Source organism: Lithobates pipiens, unplaced genomic scaffold, assembly GCF_037356315.1.
Source record: "Lithobates pipiens isolate NorthernLeopardFrog02 unplaced genomic scaffold, aLitPip1_a1.2 Scaffold_30, whole genome shotgun sequence".
Taxonomy (NCBI): Eukaryota; Metazoa; Chordata; class Amphibia; order Anura; family Ranidae; genus Lithobates; species Lithobates pipiens.
This window is the reverse complement of record NW_027507791.1, coordinates 36,606,883-36,627,702: the sequence shown is the minus strand read 5'-3', so window position 1 is coordinate 36,627,702 and position 20,820 is coordinate 36,606,883. Positions and strand designations below refer to the sequence as shown.

General features: G+C 44.6%; 2 protein-coding genes across 3 annotated transcripts in view; one reads left to right on the top strand and one right to left on the bottom strand.

The window, feature by feature from the left end:
* The window catches only part of LOC143942631 (NACHT, LRR and PYD domains-containing protein 12-like), a 1,996,551-nt gene that overhangs the window by 419,603 nt on the left and 1,556,128 nt on the right, over nt 1–20,820 (top strand). The window lies entirely within an intron of this gene.
* LOC143942634 (NACHT, LRR and PYD domains-containing protein 3-like) overlaps nt 6,906–20,820 on the bottom strand; it is a 111,144-nt gene continuing 97,229 nt past the window's right edge. For both annotated transcript variants that reach the window (XM_077463999.1, XM_077463998.1), the window contains exon 7: nt 6,906–7,011. In XM_077463999.1, the coding sequence (XP_077320125.1) occupies nt 6,921–7,011 (91 nt within the window). In that variant the 3' untranslated portion in view covers nt 6,906–6,920. The remainder of the gene's footprint in view (nt 7,012–20,820) is intronic.

Below are 20,820 nucleotides of genomic sequence, written 5' to 3'. Positions count from 1 at the left end.
AGAGTAACCTGAACAATGGTGCCACTTTACACAAAACCAACTGACAACGGTCAAACTAGTGTTTTGAGACCCAGATATTAAGGCCTTTGATTAAAGGAAAGCCAGGGTAAATAGCTCCATTGTTTCAAAATGTGAGATCATCTCTTCAGTAAGAACCCAGTGTTGACTCAGATTTTCCCCAGACAATGGCAGAAGACGCCCGGTTAATTATACACCAGAAGGATTCCCATCACAAGTTGAAACTGTCAGGGCTAGCTTAGCCCTTTCTTCTCTGGGCTGGCTGCTCAGCTGTCGGCTAATTGCCAGCTCTAATCTCTCTCCACAGTTACCCAGCTGTTCCTGATCCTGCTTGTCTGACCTGCCTACTTAAAGCTGTCCAGCTCACTTCATCTCTGCCTTCGCCTTGGTCACATCACAAGAAAACATCTCCTGCGTTCCTGTTTAAAGACTGGCTTGCTGACATCCCTTCTGGCTCCTTATCCTGCTTCCTGTTCCTCTACATGGATCCCTGACTTCTGGCCTGGCTGATTACCCGATCTGGTTACTGAACTCTGGCCTGGCTGACTACTCGATCCGGTTACTGGACTCTGGCTATGCTTGGACTATGCTTATTCTATTTACCTTTTTATTAATCAACAAGTGTGATTTTATTGTACTGCTGTCTCGGTATGGGTCATGGTTTCTGACAGAAACAGAACCAAGAGTGAGTATATATTATTTATCTCTCTCTCTCTCTATTTTTATATATATATATATATATATATATATATATATATATATATATATATATATATATATATATATATATATATATGTTTAATTGTAATGTTGAAACACATTTTGTAAAAATCAATGTGTACTGTAGTCATCCATGTATTGGACGAGGATTAGGCACCATTCTTTTATGGTTAAAAGGTGGTGTTGTTTGATTCCATAAATCTCTGTCAATCTCAATATTTTTGGTTAGGTAGAAATTTTTTATAGCCAGCAAGGTACACAAGATGGGGACAGCAAATGACAGGGCATAAGGCAAGTGATCACCATATTATATTAATGTGAAACATATTAAAATACATTACATAATAACACTAGACATCATATTCTGATTACACCTTTACCATGATCACAGATGGGCGGGTGAGAATTAGGGCACTTACCTCCCATATTTACCTCCCATATTTACTTCCCATATTTAGAACCAACCAATCACAAGATGGTAAACATGAGGAGAGGGAGGTAACCATCCAACAATTTGTATCATACAAAAAGACACACACATGATTCCAGAGACCGAGGACCACAGATCCACACTCTGACATACACTCTCTGGACAAACACAAGCTTGGTAATAAGTGACCACTCCCTATCTCGTTGGACATTACTGTTAGGACAAATCGAATATACATCTTTTCCTTTAAACACTGATGAGATACTGACCATATAAATGTTGATCAAATTTTTTTTCCGAAAATTATAGGAATCATATTTTACTGTTTATATTTTAATCTTATCAAGTGCTGTGTGAAGGGTAGTTTAGTATTTAATAATTCCCACATTATTTGTCTTGCCGTGTGTGGGCGAAATTAAGATCAACCTGTATTGCAACTAATTTGGCTATTGTGGTCCCAAGGAAATGATTTATTGCCCAATCCAATCCAATCTGGTAGCCCTATCAAATTAAGACTTCTTTTAAATTGATAATATCTATCTGTTGGCTCTGCAAGACATATTTTGACTTCTTTCCGACTGGAGAAAGTCAGAAAATTGTCTTCCGAGCAGCAAGAGATATTGTGTTTTTGTATTTAAGGTTAACCACACCCTTTTTAACATAGTAGATTGGGGCTACCCTTGTGTTATTTTTCAAATATTAGGGAATTTTTTTTATTGTTGAGTTGATGTCTTTGGTAATGTGTATTAAATATTAATCACCAGAAATTCCAGTTTTGTATGAAGATGTATAATTATATTTGTATATTAATACAATTAATTTACTTATTAATTTAATTGAGAGATATTTATACACTGGTAAGATAGATTAACGAACTCAGGAAATTATTGTGCTATATTACTGATTGTCTGAACAGAGTTCACATCTTTTTATTAACTGTCATAAGTGTCTGGAGGCACTGCGATTCATTATACATAGATTCAGACATTACCCTTTTATTTATCACGTACCGTTTGTCAAAACACAATTTATTTATTTAAAATTCCCCTTATCATTAAATTGACATACCCCACTGACCACGCCTCTCTAAGAATAGGTGCAGAACTCAACCAAGCTCCTCCACTGAACTGCATTGAACAGTGGGTGTGGTCAAATTACACTGATAGTGGAGGATCCAAAAAGGGCAAAAAATACCAGGAATGCGTTAAGTGCGGAGTTCATGGATGCTGTCAGAAAAGAAGAAAAATGCCCAGGCGCAAAGTTATACAGAGACAGAGAATTCCTGTTAGCCTGACCAGTGTTCATGCGCATGCACTCGCACAGCTGTGCACATGCCTGCCACTAGGATGGCACCAGGTGGTCTATTTAAACACACTTGCAGCAGTAGGACCTTACCTATGGTCTAGAGTGTTCTGCTATCTGATACCTTTTCCTATGGATGAGCTTTATGTTCGGGTTGAACATGACTTCGACTCAAACATTGGGGCGTTCGCACCAAATTTGAGCACCGCTTAACACCCCATAATGCACTGCGGGAGCGTAGTGCATTGCTGTATGATGATTAGCCAAAGCATGCAGGTCATAGTGCATGCTTTGGCCAATCCCAGAACCCTCAGCTAAGAGAGCCATAATTGGCCAAAGGCAGTCATGGCTCAGGGGAGACTAAGTCCACAACGCATGCTATCTAAGTCTGCCTGCATGTCGGCCCAGTGTAGCGTGTTGTTGGCATGGACAGAGAGAGAGTGTAATTTAGATTGAGCAGGCAGGCTATTCAGTTAGCTGCAGTGTATTTTATAAATAGTCTCTCTCTCTCTATATCTATATACACACACTGCATCCAGTGTAGCCAAGCCTATATCTGACTGCAGGCCATTCCTGGTGTACTTTTTCTACACAATACCGTGCACCCATAGTGCAGTTGCTACTACTTTTCTGGCGGTGTATACAATATATACAGTGCACCCATAAATGTTATTACACTTCTGTTAATCTACACAGTACCGTACACCCCTACTGCAGTTGCTACTACTTTTCTGGTGGTGTACACAGTACACAATACATACAGTGTACCCACAGTTGCTATTAGACTTCTGGTGGTGTACACAATACTGTTCACCCCTAGTGCAGTTGCTACTACTTTTTTGGTGGTGTACACAATACATACAGTTGCAAAAACCCAAAAACCCTTTTGATAAAGATTTCTGCACAAATTGGTCATAAAATGTGATCTGATCTTCATCTAAGTCACAACAATAGACAATCACAGTCTGCTTAAACTAACAACACACAGGAATTAAATGTTACCATGTTTTTATTGAACACACCATGTAAACATTCACAATGCATGTGGAAAAAGTATATGAACCCCTATACTAATGAGATCTCCAAGAGCTAATTCGAGTGAGGTTTCAGCTAATTAGAGAGTCCAATCAATGATATGAGATTGGAGGTGTTGGTTACAGCTGCCTTGCCCTATAAAAACACAAACCAGTTCTGGGTTTGCTTTTCACAAGAAGCATTGCCTAATGTGAATGATGCCTCACACAAAAGAGCTACGATTAAGAATTGTTGACTTGCATAAAGCTGGAAAGGGTTATAAAAGTATCTCTAAAAGCCTTGCTGTTCATCAGTGCACGGTAAGACAAATGGTCTATAAATGGAGAAAGTTCATCACTGCTTCTACTCTCCCTAGAAGTGGGCATCCTGTAAAGATGACTGCAGGAGCACAGCACAGACTGCTCAATGAGGTGAAGAAGAATCCTAGAGTGTCAGCTAAAGACTTACAAAAGTCTCTGGCATATGCTAACATCCCTGTTAGCGAATCTAAGATATGTAAAATACTAAACAAGAAGCCACTGCTGTCCAAAAAAAAACATTGCTGCACATTTACAGTTTGCACAAGAGCACCTGGATATTCCACAGCAGTACTGGCACAATATTCTGTGGACAGATGAAACCAAAGTTGAATTGTTTGGAACACACACAACACTATTTGTGGAGATAAAGAGGCACAGCACACCAACATCAAAACCTCATCCCAACATTGAAGTATGGTGGTGGGGGCATCATGGTTTGGGTCTGCTTTGCTGCATCAGGGTCTGGACAGATTGCCATCATCAAAGGAAAAATGAAATCCCAAGTTTATAAATACATTTTGCAGGAGAACTTAAGGCCATCTGTCCACCAGCTGAAGCTCTACAGAAGATGGGTGTTGCAATAGGACAATGACCCAAAGCATAAAAGTAAATCAACATAATGGCTTAAACAGAAGAAAAATACGCCTTCTGGAGTGGCCCAGTCAGAGTCCTGACCTCAATCCAATTGAGATGCTGTGGCATGACCCCAAGAAAGTGATTCACACCAGACATCCCAAGAATAATTCTGAACTGAAACAGTTTTGTAAAGAGGAATGGTCAAGAATTACAAAATTAGACAAGTAGAGAGGCGCCTCTGGGTGCAGTAGTTAAAATAACAGATTTTAATAAGCAACAAATTGTGCACTCACATTTAGCAGAAGAATGGCAGGCATTGCATATAAGTTTGTATAGACGATTTCCCCGGAATAGAATGTGGCCATCTGATTGCGCAGTGAACTGGATAGTATACTTCCGTATGATGGAATTGCCGGCTTGTGGAAGAGATCCCCGGACCGAGGTTAGGAACACACCGTTCAGCAGGCTCCAAGGATGTCGTCATTAGTGAAGGACGTGTTTTGTGAGCATGCGCACTTGGATGTCCTTTCAAGTTGCACTCCTTTATCAACAACCAAACATACAGAGCCCGCACTCGTAATATATACAAGAAAGGGGAGGGGACAAACAAATGGAGCGGAAACACATTATCCTCTTAATTAATCAGAACTAATGAATGGCTTTTTATAAAAAGATTGGTGTAAGGATCTATGGGAATATCAATCGAAAGAAACAAGAGACACCAAAAAATAAGGAATATATGATATTTGAAAATAATTACTATGAAAAAAATACGAAATACTATTAAATGTGGTAATTTTCACCTATCATATAAAGCCAGTGCTTGGCTGGCTGACATTCAAAGAGAATGCAACCTGCCATGAACAGCTTCATTTGTGACATGCCCACCAGGTGGAACTCAACGTTGGCAATGCTGCAGCAGCTGCACATGCAGCAGAGGGCCATCAATGAGTACCTGAGTATGGCACCAGGGCAGGGTCAGGGGAGCTTGGCTTTTTTTTGCCACGCCAGTGGCTACTGATCAAGGATGCATGCACTGTACTGTCCCTCTTGTTTTTCTGTTGGAGCACATGCTTCGTGGAATAATGGACAAGGCACTTGAGGCAGAACAGTGGGAGGAAGAGGAAGACTTCCTTATCTCTCAAGCCCCCCTTTGTCCAGATAGTATTCCTGCCGATCACACAGGATGAAGAAGAGGAGGATTGTGTCAGCATGGAGGTGGAGGATAACACTCAGCATCATCAGCAGTCTTCAAGGGATCGTTTTCAGTCCCCAGAAAACCATAGAGTTGTACGTGGCTGGGAGGAGGTGGTTGAGGATCATTTGACCCAGAGGACTCCGGATCGATTGCCTCTGCAAAATTATGCTGCATGGCCTCCCTGATCCTGCAAAGCTTGCGAAAGGACCCTAGAATTTGTGGTATCAAGGAGAGTGATCTTTACTGGCTGGCAACCCTTGTTGATACACGTTACAAGGGTAAGTTTGCAGAACTTATCCAGCCTTTGCAGAGGGAGCAGAGGAAGAAACATCTTCGGGAGGCCTTGCAAAAAGGTTTGTGCAATGCGTTTTCAGAGCCTGGGAGGTCACAATTTCCTGGTGCTGGACAACGTGTTGCTGAGGCTTTTTTCAGTCACAGAAAGAGCGGTGGCGAAGGTGGACGGTTGACCGATGCCTTCAGACAATTCTTCAGTCCTCAGCACCATGGTCTGATTGGTTCCAGCGACAGGCGTCTGAATTACATGGTGCAGGAATATATACGGGCAAGATCAGACTTGGAGACCTTTCCACCAGAACATCCACTGGGTTACTGGGCCTTGAGGATGGACCACTGGCCAGAGCTTGCTCAATATGCAATTGAGCTACTGGCCTGTCCTGAATCCAGCGTTCTTTCTAAACACACATTCAGTGCTGCTGGAGGCTTTATAACCTATCACAGAGTGCACCTGTCCACAGACTCTGTTGATCGGCTCATATTCATAAAATGAATCAATCTTGGATCACCAGCTACCAAGCATCTGATGCTGATATAACCGATTGATTTTTCTATGGATGTGGGATCCCTTGAAGACTGCATATGCTGAGTGACTATCCTATTCCTCCTCAATCTTCATCATGATAACTTCTAAGAAAATTTTTGGTTCAGGGCACCACCACTGCCTAAAGGCCCAATTTTTCTGCCCGTTTAACAGGGGCATGTAATTACAATTTTTGATCAAATATTTAACAGTAGGGATGAGCCCGATGTTTGAGTCAAATGTAAGTTTGACTCGAACATTGGGTATTCGCAGAATATCAAACAATTTGGGGTGTAAGTGGCAAATTTGACAGCTGCGGAACAATCTTTAAAAGTCTATGGGAGAAATTTAAAAGTGCTAATTTTTAAGGCTTATATGCATGGTATTGTCATAAATAGTGTTTGGGGATCTGGGTCCTGCCCCAGGGGACACGTTTCCATGCAAAAAAGTTTTAAAAATGGCCATTTTTTTGGGAGCAGTGATTTTAATAATGCTTAAAGTGAAAAAATAACAGTAAAATATTCTTTAGATTTCGTACCTGGGGGTGTCTATAGTATGCCTGTAAAGTGGTTCATGTTTCCTGTGTTTACAACAGTCCGAGAGCAAAATTATATTTCTAAAGGAAAAAAGGTAATTTAAAAGTATTCAAGTACTTCAATAAATATTTAAAAGTTTTAATATATAAAAAATATTTCAACAACCACCATTTTATTCTCCAGGGTCTCTACTAAAAAAAAAATATATATATATGTTTGGGGGTTCTAAGTAATGTCTAGCAATTTCTAGCAAAAAAAAATGATTTTAACTTGAAAACCACAACTGTCACAAAAAGGTTTAGGGCAGGTTCACACAGGGGCAACACGACTTCCAGCGCAACTTTGGGAGGCAACTTGGACACGACTTGAGTATGAATCACAGCGTGACTTGAGGCAACTTACAAGGCAACCTGAAGTTGACTCCAGGACAGGGGACTTTGCCAGTGGCCAGTCACATAATAATCAGCTCTGTGGGAGGGAGGGGTTTGCCTAGAAAACTATTTTTAGTTCCTGGAAAGTTGCTTCAGTTAAGACAGGGGATCCGACTTGGAGGCAACTTCCATTGAAATCAATGGGTATAAGTTGTCTAGAAGTTGGATTGAAGTCGTACAGGAACCTTTTCTGAAGTAATGTATGCATCCATTGATTTTCTCAACCGCGCAACTTGGGGAGACTTGAAGTTGGATCCCAGGTTGCCACTGTGTGAACCGGCTGTTAGTGTTTAAGTGGTTAAACGTTCCTAATTTACATACAGAAGTCTATTCCTTTGATGTAAGAGACAAAATAATACAATGTTTAGACTTAAAGAGGAAGTAAACCCTGATGAGTTTACTTCCTCTTTCATTCCATGCAAAGGCAAAGCATAATGGACTACTATGCATCGCATAGTAGTCCATTATGTGTCACTTACCTGACACAGGAGCCAGCGAAGTCACCACTGTCCCCTGTAGTCCGGCGCATCCATCTTCTCGGTGGTGTCTCGCTGCTCCGCCACTGTCATTCGGTGAAGCCGCGATGACGTCACTCCTGCGCACGGGAGCCGACACACGCAACATCTTCATCGTTGACGATGCCGCGCTCAGTGCGCCTGCGTGCCGCTGTCTACGGCGCATGCGCCGTAGACAGCAGTGCCTGTCTTTCGGCAAATATCTCCTAAACCATGTAGGTTTAGGAGATATTTCTTGGACCTACAGGTAAGCCTTAATCTAGGCTTACCTGTAGGTCAAAGTGTGTTGTACGGGATTACAACCACTTTAACATTCCACTGATAGAATGTTTTAAAACTTGGCAGACTGCCCAGACTTTGTTGTCCGTTTATGAAGCAGTGAAATATATTCACTGCTTCATTCTCGAGCATTCACAGAGGACATCTTTCTCCTCTGTGTGCCTGTTTATGAAGCGGAGTAGTTTGATTCACCTTCTGAGGAGTGAAGAGATCTACAAACGCTTGAAACAGTGGAGAACAGCCCCTGATACTGGAATCTTGTGAGACTTTACAAGATTATAGTACCAGAAATTCACAGAAACACGGAGATGTCAGTTTATTGAGCAGTGATAAATTATCACCGCTCAGTACACTGACAGACAGCATGGTTAATGTTAATAAAATAAGGAGTCCCCCTACATTATATATATATATACATACACACACATACACAGTGCCTTGCGAAAGTATTCGGCCCCCTTGAACTTTTCAACCTTTTGCCACATTTCAGGCTTCAAACATAAAGATATAACATTTTTATTTTTTGTGAAGAATCACCAACAAGTGGGACACAATTGTGAAGTGGAACGAAATCTATTGGATTTTTGAAACTTTTTTAACTACCGTATATACTCGAGTATAAGCCGAGATTTTCAACCTCTTTTTTGAGGCTGAAAGTGCCCCCCTCGGCTTATACTCGAGTCATCGCTGTCTGCCTGCTCGATCAGCGTGTCGAGCAGACAGACAGCGGACATTCTACCCTTCAAACGCCGCGCCTCCGCCTTCGCCTGTGATAGGCGGAACACTGAATTTCCCAGCAGCCTGTGTTCCGCCTATCACGGACATCGTCTCATCCTCGTACTACGGACGAGGATGAGACGATGTCCGTGATAGGCGGAACACAGGCTGCTGGGAAATTCAGTGTTCCGCCTATCACAGGCGGAGGCGCGGCTTTTGAATTTTAGAATGGCCGCCGAGGCGCAGACGAAGAGCGGCGATCCTGGCAAGGCACGGGACGGAGGCAAGGCAAGGCACGGCACGGGACGGGACGGAGGCAAGGCACGACACGGGACGGAGGCAAGGCACGGCACGGGACGGAGGCAAGGAGGCAAGGCACGGCACGGGACGGAGGCAAGGAGGCAAGGCACGGGACGGAGGCTCGGGACACAGGCTCGGGACACAGGTAGGCTGGACACACACACACACACACACACACACACACACACACACACACACACACATGGACACACACACACAGGGATGGATGGATGGATGGAGACACACACACACAGGGATGGATGGATGGAGACACACACACACAGGGATGGATGGATGGATGGAGACACACACACACAGGGATGGATGGATGGATGGACACACACACACAGGGATGGATGGATGGATGGACACACACACACACAGGGATGGATGGATGGATGGACACACACACACACAGGGATGGATGGATGGATGGACACACACACACACAGGGATGGATGGACGGACACACAGGGATGGACGGACACACAGGGATGGACGGACACACAGGGATGGACGGACACACACACAGGGATGGACAGGCATGTCTCACCCTCGGCTTATACACGAGTCAATAAGTTTGCCAGTTTTTTTGGGGGTAAATTGGGGGCCTCGGCTTATATTCGGGTCGGCCTATACTCGAGTATATACGGTAATAAAAAAATGAAAAATGGGGCATGCAAAATTATTCGGCCCCCTTGCGTTAATACTTTGTAGAGCTACCTTTTGCTGCGATTACAGCTGCAAGTCGCTTTGGGTATGTCTCTATCAGTTTTGCACATCGAGAGACTGAAATTCTTGCCCATTCTTCCTTGCAAAACAGCTCGAGCTCAGTGAGGTTGGATGGAGAGCGTTTGTGAACAGCAGTTTTCAGCTCTTTCCACAGATTCTCGATTGGATTAAGGTCTGGACTTTGACTTGGCCATTCTAACACCTGGATACGTTTATTTGTGAGCCATTCCTTTGTAGATTTTGCTGTATGTTGGGATCATTGTCTTGTTGGAAGATAAATCTCCGTCCCAGTTTCAGGTCTTTTGCAGACTCCAACAGGTTTTCATCCATAATGGTCCTGTATTTGGCTGCATCCATCTTCCCCTCAATTTTAACCATCTTCCCTGTCCCTGCTGAAGAAAAGCAGGCCCAAACCATGATGCTGCCACCACCATGTTTGACAGTGGGGATGGTGTGTTGAGGGTGATGAGCTGTGTTGCTTTTATGCCAAACATATCGTTTTGCATTGTGAGCAAAAAGTTGGATTTTGGTTTCATCTGACCAGAGCACCTTCTTCCACATGTTTGGTGTGTCTCCCAGGTGGCTTGTGGCAAACTTTAGACAAGACTTTTTATGGATATCTTTGAGAAATGTCTTTCTTCTTGCCACTCTTCCATAAAGGCCAGATTTGTGCAGTGTACGACTGATTGTTGTCCTATGGACAGACTCTCCCACCTCAGCTGTAGTTCTCTGCAGTTCATCCAGAGTGATCATGGGCCTCTTGGCTGCATCTCTGATCAGTCTTCTCCTTGTCTGAGCTGAAAGTTTAGAGGGACGGCCAGGTCTTGGTAGATTTGCAGTGGCCTGATACTCCTTCCATTTCAAAATGATCGCTTGCACAGTGCTCCTTGGGAAATCTTTTTGTATCCAAATCCGGCTTTAAACTTCTCCACAACAGTATTACGAACCTGCCTGGTGTGTTCCTTGGTCTTCATGATGCTCTCTGCGCTTTCAACAGAACCCTGAGACTATCACAGAGCAGGTGCATTTATACAGAGACTTGATTACACACAGGTGGTTTCTATTTATCACCATCATTTAGGACAACATTGGATCATTCAGAGATCCTCGCTGAACTTCTGGAGTGAGTTTGCTGCACTGAAAGTAAAGGGGCCGAATAATTTTGCACGCACCACTTTTCAGTTTTTTATTTACTAAAAAAGTTTAAAATATCCAAAAGATTTCGTTCCACTTCACAATTGTGTCCCACTTGGTGGTGATTCTTCACAAAAAATTTAAATTTTATATCTTTATGTTTGAAGCCTGAAATGTGGCAAAAGGTTGAAAAGTTCAAGGGGGCAGAATACTTTCGCAAGGCACTATACGTTAAGACTGGAATAGATTTGCCTTTACCTTTAGAAATCGGACCATTTTTAGTCCCTTTATGGGAAGGGCCAACAGGTTTTTGAAGCCTGGGGAGGGAGGTGGATGAGGGCAATGGTAGTGCTGTAGGGGGGAGCGGGTTTAGTAGAACTGGGTTCAGGGGGGTTATTACTTGTATTATTATTTCTAGTGGGCTTACAGTGTTATAAATTGGGAATGAGAGAGGGAGGGGAGGTATGGGTGGTTTTCCCCTTCTATTTGAAAACTCTATTATTGGTGTAGTCATCAATGTCCCGTCTGAATTTTCCTAGTTTTCCTTGCATCATTGAGTCTTCACTTTTCTTAGTGTTAATTTTAACCACTTGCTTACTGGGCACTTAAACCCCCTCCTGCCCAGACCAATTTTCAGCTTTCAGCGCTGATGCACTTTGAATGACAATTGCGCGGGCATACAACACTGTACCCAAATGAAATTTTTATAATTTTTTTCCCATAAATAGAGCTTTCTTTTGGTGGTATTTAATTACAGCTGGGAGTTTTATTTTTTGCTAAACAAACAAAAAAAGATGCAAAAAAAAAAATCATGTTTAATAGTTTGTTATAAAATTTTGCAAACAGGTCATTTTTCTCCTTCATTGAAGTGCACTGATGAGGCGGCACTGGTGGGCACTGATAGGCTGCACTGGTGGGCACTGATAGGCCTAGTTAAGGCGGCACTAATAGGCACAGATAAAGTGGCACCGATGGGCACAGATAAAGTGGCACTGATGGGCACAGATAAGGTGGCACTGATGGGCAAAGATGGGCACAGATAAGATGGCATGGATGGGTGGCACTAATAGGTACCAATGATAGATGGGACTGATGGGCACTGATAGGTGGCACTGATAGGTGGCACTGATGGGCAGCACTGATGGGCACTGGTAGAGGACACTGATGGGCACGGATATGTGGCACTGGGGTGCAGCACCATTGTTCAGGCAGATTGTGGGCAGTGATGGGTGGCACTGTGGGCACTGATGTTTGGCACTGTGGGCACTGATGTGTGGCACTGTGGGCACTGATGGGGAGCACTTTTTTATTAAACAGATGGCACTGGCAGGGGGCAGGTGGGCACTGGTAAGCTGCCCGTGATCGGCTCTTTTTTTTTCTCCTTGCGCTGTCAGCGCGAGGAGGAAAAATAGCCGATTACCGGCTCCGTTGTATCACATGATCAGCTGTCATTGGCTGACAGCTGATCACGTGGTAAGGGGTCGGGATCGACCCCTTGCTCGGATCCGTGATCAGGCGAGTCTCATAGACTCACCGATCACAGAGCGTGCCCCTCAGGGGGCGCGCATGCCGCTCGTGCACGGGACGACGTCAATAGACGTAGTCCCGGCAAAGGAGGTCCGCGCTGTAGCCGTCATTTGGCTATAGCGCGGGTCTCTACTGGTTAAACACCTTTAACCATTCACTGGATACAGAAGAATGGGTCGAATATAGCTGGGAAATATTATTGGCAATCTTATTACGGAGAATGTGGTATCTTTGCTCTCTATGACTAATAAGGATTTGAATCCATTTCTGGGTACAGAACTCGGCAATCCCCTCCCACTCTATGCGCAAGTCTGTATCAAGAAAGGAACAACTTTTTAGAACCCGAAGTCCCCGAGGTGAAATTTTAGTTTGAAAGTACTGTTTCAGAAAGAAACAGTCCCACCATTGTTGATTGGCAGATTTTTTTTAAGTCACCCACGTGTGCGCATGTTACCCATGGTAAAAAATCTTTCACGACTAATGGCAAAACCTACACCTTAAGCTCCTTCTTTAATTGCTCCACTTCATTTGTGGTGTACTGCATTTCGTGCCCGTGTGGCCTCCTGTATGTAGGTAGAACCATCAGGGCCCTAAGGGCAAGGTTCGGCGATCATCGCCGCGCCGTTCAAGCAGGTAATCCTAAGTACAGTATTGCCCGACACTTTGCTGCATAAGAACATCACAGACCTCAATGTCTGGATAATTTAATCAATTCCGGACAAATTCCCTCCAGCAGAGAGGTTTAAGCGTCTTTGCCAACAGGAGACATATTGGATATATTCTTTGAATACGATGTCCCCCCATGGCTTAAACGAAGAAATAGAAATTAATAAGGTAATCTAGATTTTGAGGTATATTTAGATGGTAGATTCTTTTTTTTTTCACAATCAAAGGTTTTATTGAAATTAAGATCATGTTTACAGTCAACGTTTGAATACACGTATTATTTCAGGCAGTCTGTAAACAATAAAACATATAAATTCATCTCTATTGTGTTCTAATTTAGTCAGTGACTAAGTTGGGGAGAGTGCACGATTGAATACGGTGAGTAGCGTACACTATTTGGGGATATGCGCTGTGGAGGACATGGGAGGAGGGGGAGGAGGGGGGAGGGTGGTAGGGGGTAAAAAAGGGGGGGTGTGATCAGCCCTTTGCTATTGTATCTAACTCCGTTTGTTATAGATGCTCTATGTCAGTCCAAACCTTGCCCCCACCATGTTAAGGATCAAGAGGTGCCGACGAGATTAATCCTTGAGTGCACGAAATTCAGGGGAGAGTGTGAAGGCCAGCCATGGTTGCCATGTTTTGTTAAAATTTGTGCTATTCTCGTGTTTGGTTGCCACGATCTCCTCCATCTTGTAGATATATTGTACTCTATCTAGCCAGTCTGTAATGGCCGGGGCTTTGGTTGTTTTCCAGTGGATTGGTATTAGTGTTTTAGCGGCCGTGAGTAGGTGTCTGGACAGCGATTTTTTGTAGCGGCATATATTGATGGGTACCAGATTGATCAAGCATGCGGCCGCATTCAATTCCAGGCGAGTTTCTGTTATATGCTTAACCCAGTATCTGATCGTTTCCCAATAGGTTCGTATTAGTGGGCATTCCCACCATATGTGCATAAAGGTACCTGTGTCTGTTTTACATCTCCAGCACGTGTCTGAGGCGGAGGGAGACCATCTCCTGGTTTTTTGTGGCGTAATATACCATTGAGCTAGAATTTTATAGGATATTTCCTGATATTTAGAGCTTAAGGAGCACTTGTGTGTCAAAACGCATGCCTTATTCCATTGCTCCTCAGATATGCTGGTCTTGAGATCACGTTCCCACTTTGTTTTGAATTTATTTTTTTCAGCCTGAGACGCTTGCGTTAGCATCGAGTATGCAAGAGATGTGGTGTTCGTTATTGGTGATCTTTGTAGACATATATTCTCAATCTGAGTTAAAGGGAGGCAAAATTGATTTTTGTGTTTGTTGTTGACCAGGAAGTTCTTTAGCTGGATATAGAACAAACATCCAGGAAACAGCTCCCCCACCTCTGCGGCCAGTGTTTCTAATGTCTTAACTCGTGTACCTGACATGCAAGTGTGTACTAAAAAATTTTGTGGCATGTTATGGTGTAGGCCTGGAATGAATTCAGGATTATTCGTGAGTGGGGTCAGGGGACCTGGGTTTGTTGCGATTTTTTGTGACTTTACCAGCGTCTGCCAAATCTGTATTGTAGTTTTGATTAATGGGTGGCCTATAAGTTTGGGCCTTCTGGAGTGAAGCGACCATGGGAGGTAGAGGGTGCTGCGCTGTGCCAGATTGCTTTCTAGCTGGACCCAATCTTTATTTAGTCCGTGGCAATGCCAGTCTATCACTCTCGTGATATGGGTAGCCTGGTGGTACTTTTTGAAGTCCGGCAGTCCTATGCCCCCATCTCGCTTAGCCAATGTTAAACGTCGGAATTGGATTCTAGGTTTCTTATCTGCCCATAGAAATTGTCTTTGAATTTGGCTTAATGTTTTAAAGAAGAGTTTTGGGATTTTTATTGGTAGAGCGTTAAATACATACAGAAGTTTGGGGAGCACTGTCATCTTTAATATTGAGGCCCTACCAAACCAAGAAAACATTTTTGATTTCCACTTGAGAAGGTCTTTTTTGATCATGGCAAGTAAGGGTTTATAGTTTGCATCATATAGTTTTTCAAGTTCACTAGATAAATTTATGCCCAAATACTTAAGGGCGCCTCGTTCCCATTTGTAGGGGTGATTGTTTTGTAGATTTTCAAGGATATTTTGTGGTAGGGTGAGGTTCAGGGCTTCTGATTTTGACTGGTTTATTTTAAAGTTAGATATGTACCCGAAGGTTTGAAATACTTTGTGTAGGTTAGGTATTGAGATGTGGGGATTGGTGAGAAAGAACAGGAGGTCATCGGCATAAGCAGCAATTTTGTATTCTCTATCCTTTAACGTAAAGCCCTGAATGTTAGCGTTTAGATTAATTGTTCTAATTAGAGGCTCTAGGGTTAGGATAAAGAGGAGGGGTGACAAGGGGCAGCCTTGGCGGGTACCGTTATGGATGGATATAGGGTCTGAGAAAATATTATTAATTTTGATTTTGGCTCGGGGATTCCGATAGAGAGCCGAGATCCATGACAACATGTTTCCTCTAAGGCCAATATGTGTGCACGTAACTATCATGTAATCCCAGGAAACCCTATCGAAAGCCTTCTCGGCATCGGTAGAGAGCAACATGCCCTCCGGTGGTAGATTTGCGTGCAAAATGTATTAAGTTCAAGGCCTTAATGGTGTTGTCACGGTCCTCCCTCCCCGGCATGAATCCCACTTGTTCAGGGCCGATTATTTTCGCTAGAAGGGGTTTTAGTCTATTCGATATGATTTTGGCTAGGAGTTTGAGGTCTATGTTTAAAAGTGAAATGGGCCGAAAGTTTGCGCAATCCGTGTGTTCTTTGTTGGGCTTGGGAATTACCGCTATATGCGCCATGAGAAAGGATGGGGAGTCATGTTTGCTAAGAAATTAAAGGCTGAGCGGAGGGGTTTTATAAGAGCGGTAGTGTAAGTTTTATAGTATTGCGAAGTGAAGCCGTCAGGTCCGGGGCTCTTCCCTGCTTTCAAGTCGGCAATCGCGTTCGCAATCTCAGTGGTAGTTATGGGGTCCTCAAGTGCATTTGTATCTTCTGCTGTTAGGGAGGGAAGTCCGCTATCCTGTATGTTATCCTGTTTTGTGTGCGTTAGGTGAGGTGGTTTGTGTTGGGCCGGAAGTTTATACAGTTTAGAATAGTAGGCATGGAACATATCAGCTATTTCTTCCGAGTTGTGTTTTAAAATACCTTCCTTGTCTTTTAGAGCGTGGATACAGTTCGATAGCATAGCATCTTTTAGGGCTTTGGCCAATTGTTTGCCACTCTTGTCTCCAAATTCATAAAAAATGCTTTTCTTAAAAAACAGGGAGCGTTTAATTTTCATGTCTAACAGAAGCCTTAGTGCGGTCCTATGTTGCGTTAATTGATGTTCTACTTTAAGTGAATGGGATTGTTTGTGTTGCAATTCAAGATTTGCTATTTGTTGGGAGAGTTTATGGATTTCATTTTCCCTTTCCTTCTTTTTCCAGGCTCCCCATTTAATAAGTTCGCCTCTAATCACAGATTTGTGTGCCTCCCAATTATTCAGTGGGGTCGTGTCAGAATCAATGTCATGAGCAAAATAAGTGTTGATGGCTTGTAGGATGTCCTCTTTTACAATTGGGTCGGTGAGGAGGTAGGAATTCAGTCTCCAATTAAATACGGACTTGTGTGGTGTTTTTAGATGTAATGTGACTGCTGTAGGTGCATGGTCAGAGAGGGCCATAATGCCTATCTCCGCTGAGAGTAGGTTGCCAAGGTCCCTTTGTGATATGAATATCATATCTATTCTCGAGTATTTTTTGTGTGGTGCGGAGAAAAAGGAGTAGTCCCTATCTGTGGGGTGCATGGATCTCCAGGTATCTACCAATGTCAGTGACTGCAGTAGAGCTTTTATTCTCTTGGGTGTGTCCTGTCGAAGTGTCTTTGAGGGGTGCGAGGGGAACGTTAAAGTCTCCACTAAGAAGGAGACATCCTTCGGCAAACCATTTGAGGTCCTCTACGATTTTGTTGCAAAAAGATACATGGGAGACATTCGGGAAGTATACATTGGCAAAAGTTACAGGTGACCCTTCCCATGAGCCAGTTGTTGCTTCAGCACAAAGGGCGCATCCTTGTGAAGGAGGATGGACACTCCTTTAGTTTTGGCTAGGGGGTTGGTGGCCTGGTACACTGTGTTAAAGGTGTTGTCAGTGAGTCTAGGGGTATTACCGCTCTTAAAGTGAGTTTCTTGTAAGAACACAACTAAGGGTCGGGCTTTTTTAAGTTCCCTCAACAGTTTAGACCTCCTTTCTGGTATATTTAGACCATTCACATTATGGGAGAAGATGGTAGGTGTTTTCCCTAGGAAAGCGTATGCCATGGCGAAGGCGGGGCTTTGAGAGGGGTGTGTACAGATATACGGAGTAGTCTAACAATGATCTGGACCTGTCGTGATCATGGGGTGTAGGCGAGCAGGGATAGTGTAGGAGTCAGGAAGCGGTTGTGCGGGTAGGGAGTAAAGGTAGGTAGGGGGAGGAGGGAGGTGGGACGTGTAGGGTGATTGAAAGGGGTAGATTACTCTTCTCCTCCTAGGGGAGGAGTCAGCCCAGTGTCTGACTCGTTCCAAGGTATGGTGACCCTTCCCCTGTAGGGGATAGTGGAAGGTGCAGTAGCAAGGTAGTGTTACATGTTGCGCTATTTAGTAGCGCGGTGTGTTTCTACTAGTAGGTTACCCTGTAGGTAGGTCCGATGGGACCTGGGGACCCAAGACTTCAGGCAGGGGGGAGTTCCCCCCAAGAGGGTAGGATGTCTGGGATCAGGCATAAAGTGTATAAAGGTTTAGCAGCGTGAGACGTCGCCTGGATTGATGGTGCTGCGTTTGGGCTATGCCCGAACTACTAATTAGTGTCTTAAACTCTATCAACAGTGTATAACAGTGAAGAACTTGCAAAATTGTCAAAGAGAGGGGACTCAAAAAGAGTAACAAACCTAGGTAATAACATTTCAGATCATATAGAGATAAAACATCAAACTGCTAGCTAGAAGTGGGAGTGTAATACTCCATAACCCGGCATGTGAAAGTAAACATTAAATAATTCTACAGTTTAACGAGCCCAATGAACCTGATAGCAAGGAATATAGGCCTAAGGTATCTGCTTAAGTCCGCTCAGCTACAGTCCCGTGCGTGTATCAAAAAATCTCCGCTATGGTAGGGTTAAAGTGTCCTGCATAGGGATCAGGATATCACAGGTGGTACCCGTTGAGGCGTTTTGCCGCAGCCAGGTGCGTACTGTACCAAGCTTTTCCCGGAAGCCAACAGATAGTATGATTATTGGTACTCACAGTTCAGATGGAGGCAAAGGTGCAAGCTTGATCGCAGGTTACTCTGACCGGGGGTAAACTTTGCGTTGGTCTGCAAGTGGGGCTGGCTGGTTTTCAAAAGGGAAAAAAAAAAAAAAAAAGGAGGAGGGGTGGGAGGGGAGTAGCCGAGCCACCCTGAGGCAGGTGCGGAGATGAGTTAAGCAAACGTTGGAGGCCAGCTTAAGATGCTTGGCGGTCATAATTAGCATTCGGGTGTAGCGCTCGCGTTAACATTGCGCATATTAACCTTAGGCGATCACACGCTCGTATTGTTTAAAGGGTGGCGGGGGTTCACAGTTTGTAGGTTCAGAACTTGTGTGCAGCTTCATCAAGTCAGTAGTCCCTCGTGTCCCTCCCTCCCGGGCTTCTGGCATTTCTGGAGTGATATGAACGCTCAAAACTGTTCCTGTCTGGGTTCCTGCGGTGTTTACCGGATTGGTAAGGTGACTGCGCATGGGACGGTCCCAGTGAGAATTGTGGGTTGTTTATTTCTGGAAGCGGACAGAATTCTGCGTACCATTCTGGGAGGTCCACGGTGTCAATCTGAAGGTCGTTACAGAATTTGTTGAGGTCCTCTGGTACTTTAAGCACATATTGTTTTCCCAAGAAATTTGCTTGGAGCGCGAAGGGGAACTTCCATCTGTAGCTTATACCTTTGTGCCGTAGCACCTCCAGCAATGGCTTGAGGGCCCTCCTGTTTTTGAGTGTAATGGGCGACAAGTCCTGGAAGAGTTGGATTACAGCTTCTTCGTGCACAATCCGTTCTCTGGTCCTGGCCTTCTGAAGAATGTCTTCCTTCAAGCAATAGTTGGGTAGACAACAAATGATGTCCCTCTGGGGATTTCCGTCTTGTGCTCTTGGCCTGAGGGCCCTGTGCGGCCTGTCAAAATCAATAGGGGATTGTTCTGGCCTTTCTATGAGGGTATTAAATATGGCTGTGAGGGTCGGCCTAATTTGTTCTTGGGGCACAGTCTCAGGCACTCCTCTAATTCTGATATTGTTCCTACGTCCTCAGTTGTCTAAATCTTCGATTTGCCGGTTCATATCAATTAGGTGTTGGGAATGCGTGGCTGCAATGTCATCCAGTCTTATCAGAGCCCTGTCTCTTCTTTTCCCTGCCCGGTCCGTTATTGCCAGTTGTTCCGTTAGGCGCAGAATTTCCGTTTTAATGTCAGTAATTGCTGCTGTAAAGGAGCTTTTAATGTCAGCCGCAATGTCAGTCATGGCCGCGTAGGTGAGTAAGTGGTCAGTCTTATTGGCGCCAGCAGCAGAATCTTCAGAGGCCGGTAGGGAGACCTCATCGTACTCCATGTCTGCTATAATGCTGTTGCTCAGCGGGGACGCTTTTTTGGTATATTTACCGCTGCCTGAGTATTGAAATTTACTTAGGTTTGCAGATGATGTTTTGCTCTGTGGGGTCCCCAGAGAGCGCAGGGTATGGTTATGTGTACTTCTCCGTGAGTGCGTTGACATAGTCAAAATGATCCGTTTTCACTACTCAGGACCCCAGGTCATCAGGGTTCTCCTACAGCAACAACATATAGGCCATGTACCAGGCCACTGCCCCTACTGAGAGTGTATGGCAGTCTAGGGACTGAGTGGGGTGTACCTTAAGCACAGTCTTCGTTGGGATCTTTTTGTGGTCCGAACGGCCGACTCAAGCAAATTCAGTTAGGTGTAGAAGTGGGATAAGCAAGCAGGGTGTAGCAAGATGGCCGCTGGTGTCTTATCTGTGGGCCTGCTGGCTCTTGTTGTCCCACAGTCAGTTTCAGCTCCCTGAAAGTCCCAGTGCATGCAAGGTGGGGTGGCAGGGGGTACTCTCCAATGGATAAGCCTCTGGCAGGGACCAGTTGCCAGGTAGTGTCAGCTATAGGGGGGGTGGCGTGGGCTCTGTGGTACTCACTGTGTGCACAGGAAGTAGGCCCAAGTTGCGGCTTATTCTCCTGCGGGTCCTGTCCACAATGAGGAGCTCATCAACAGCGGCCTGGATCTGTCCTGTGTGAGGGGCTGCCTGGGGTCCTTGCGTCTGGCGGTGGAGTGGAGCGGCCTGGCCGTAGGCCCCAAGATGGCGCCCTTCTTATTACAAGGCCTCACTGCGGCCTGCTTCACCAGCGCCGCCCCGGGTGCATAGAGGGAGTCCTCGGCGGCGGTGTACTACCGATCGGGGCCCGCTTACAGGCCGCGGCTCACGGCCCTGTGTGGATGGGCTCCGGTGAGCTGTGAGGCCAGCGGAGATGTGCGGCACGCGACAGCCTGTCTGTAGGCCCCAAGATGGCGCCCGTCCGTCCT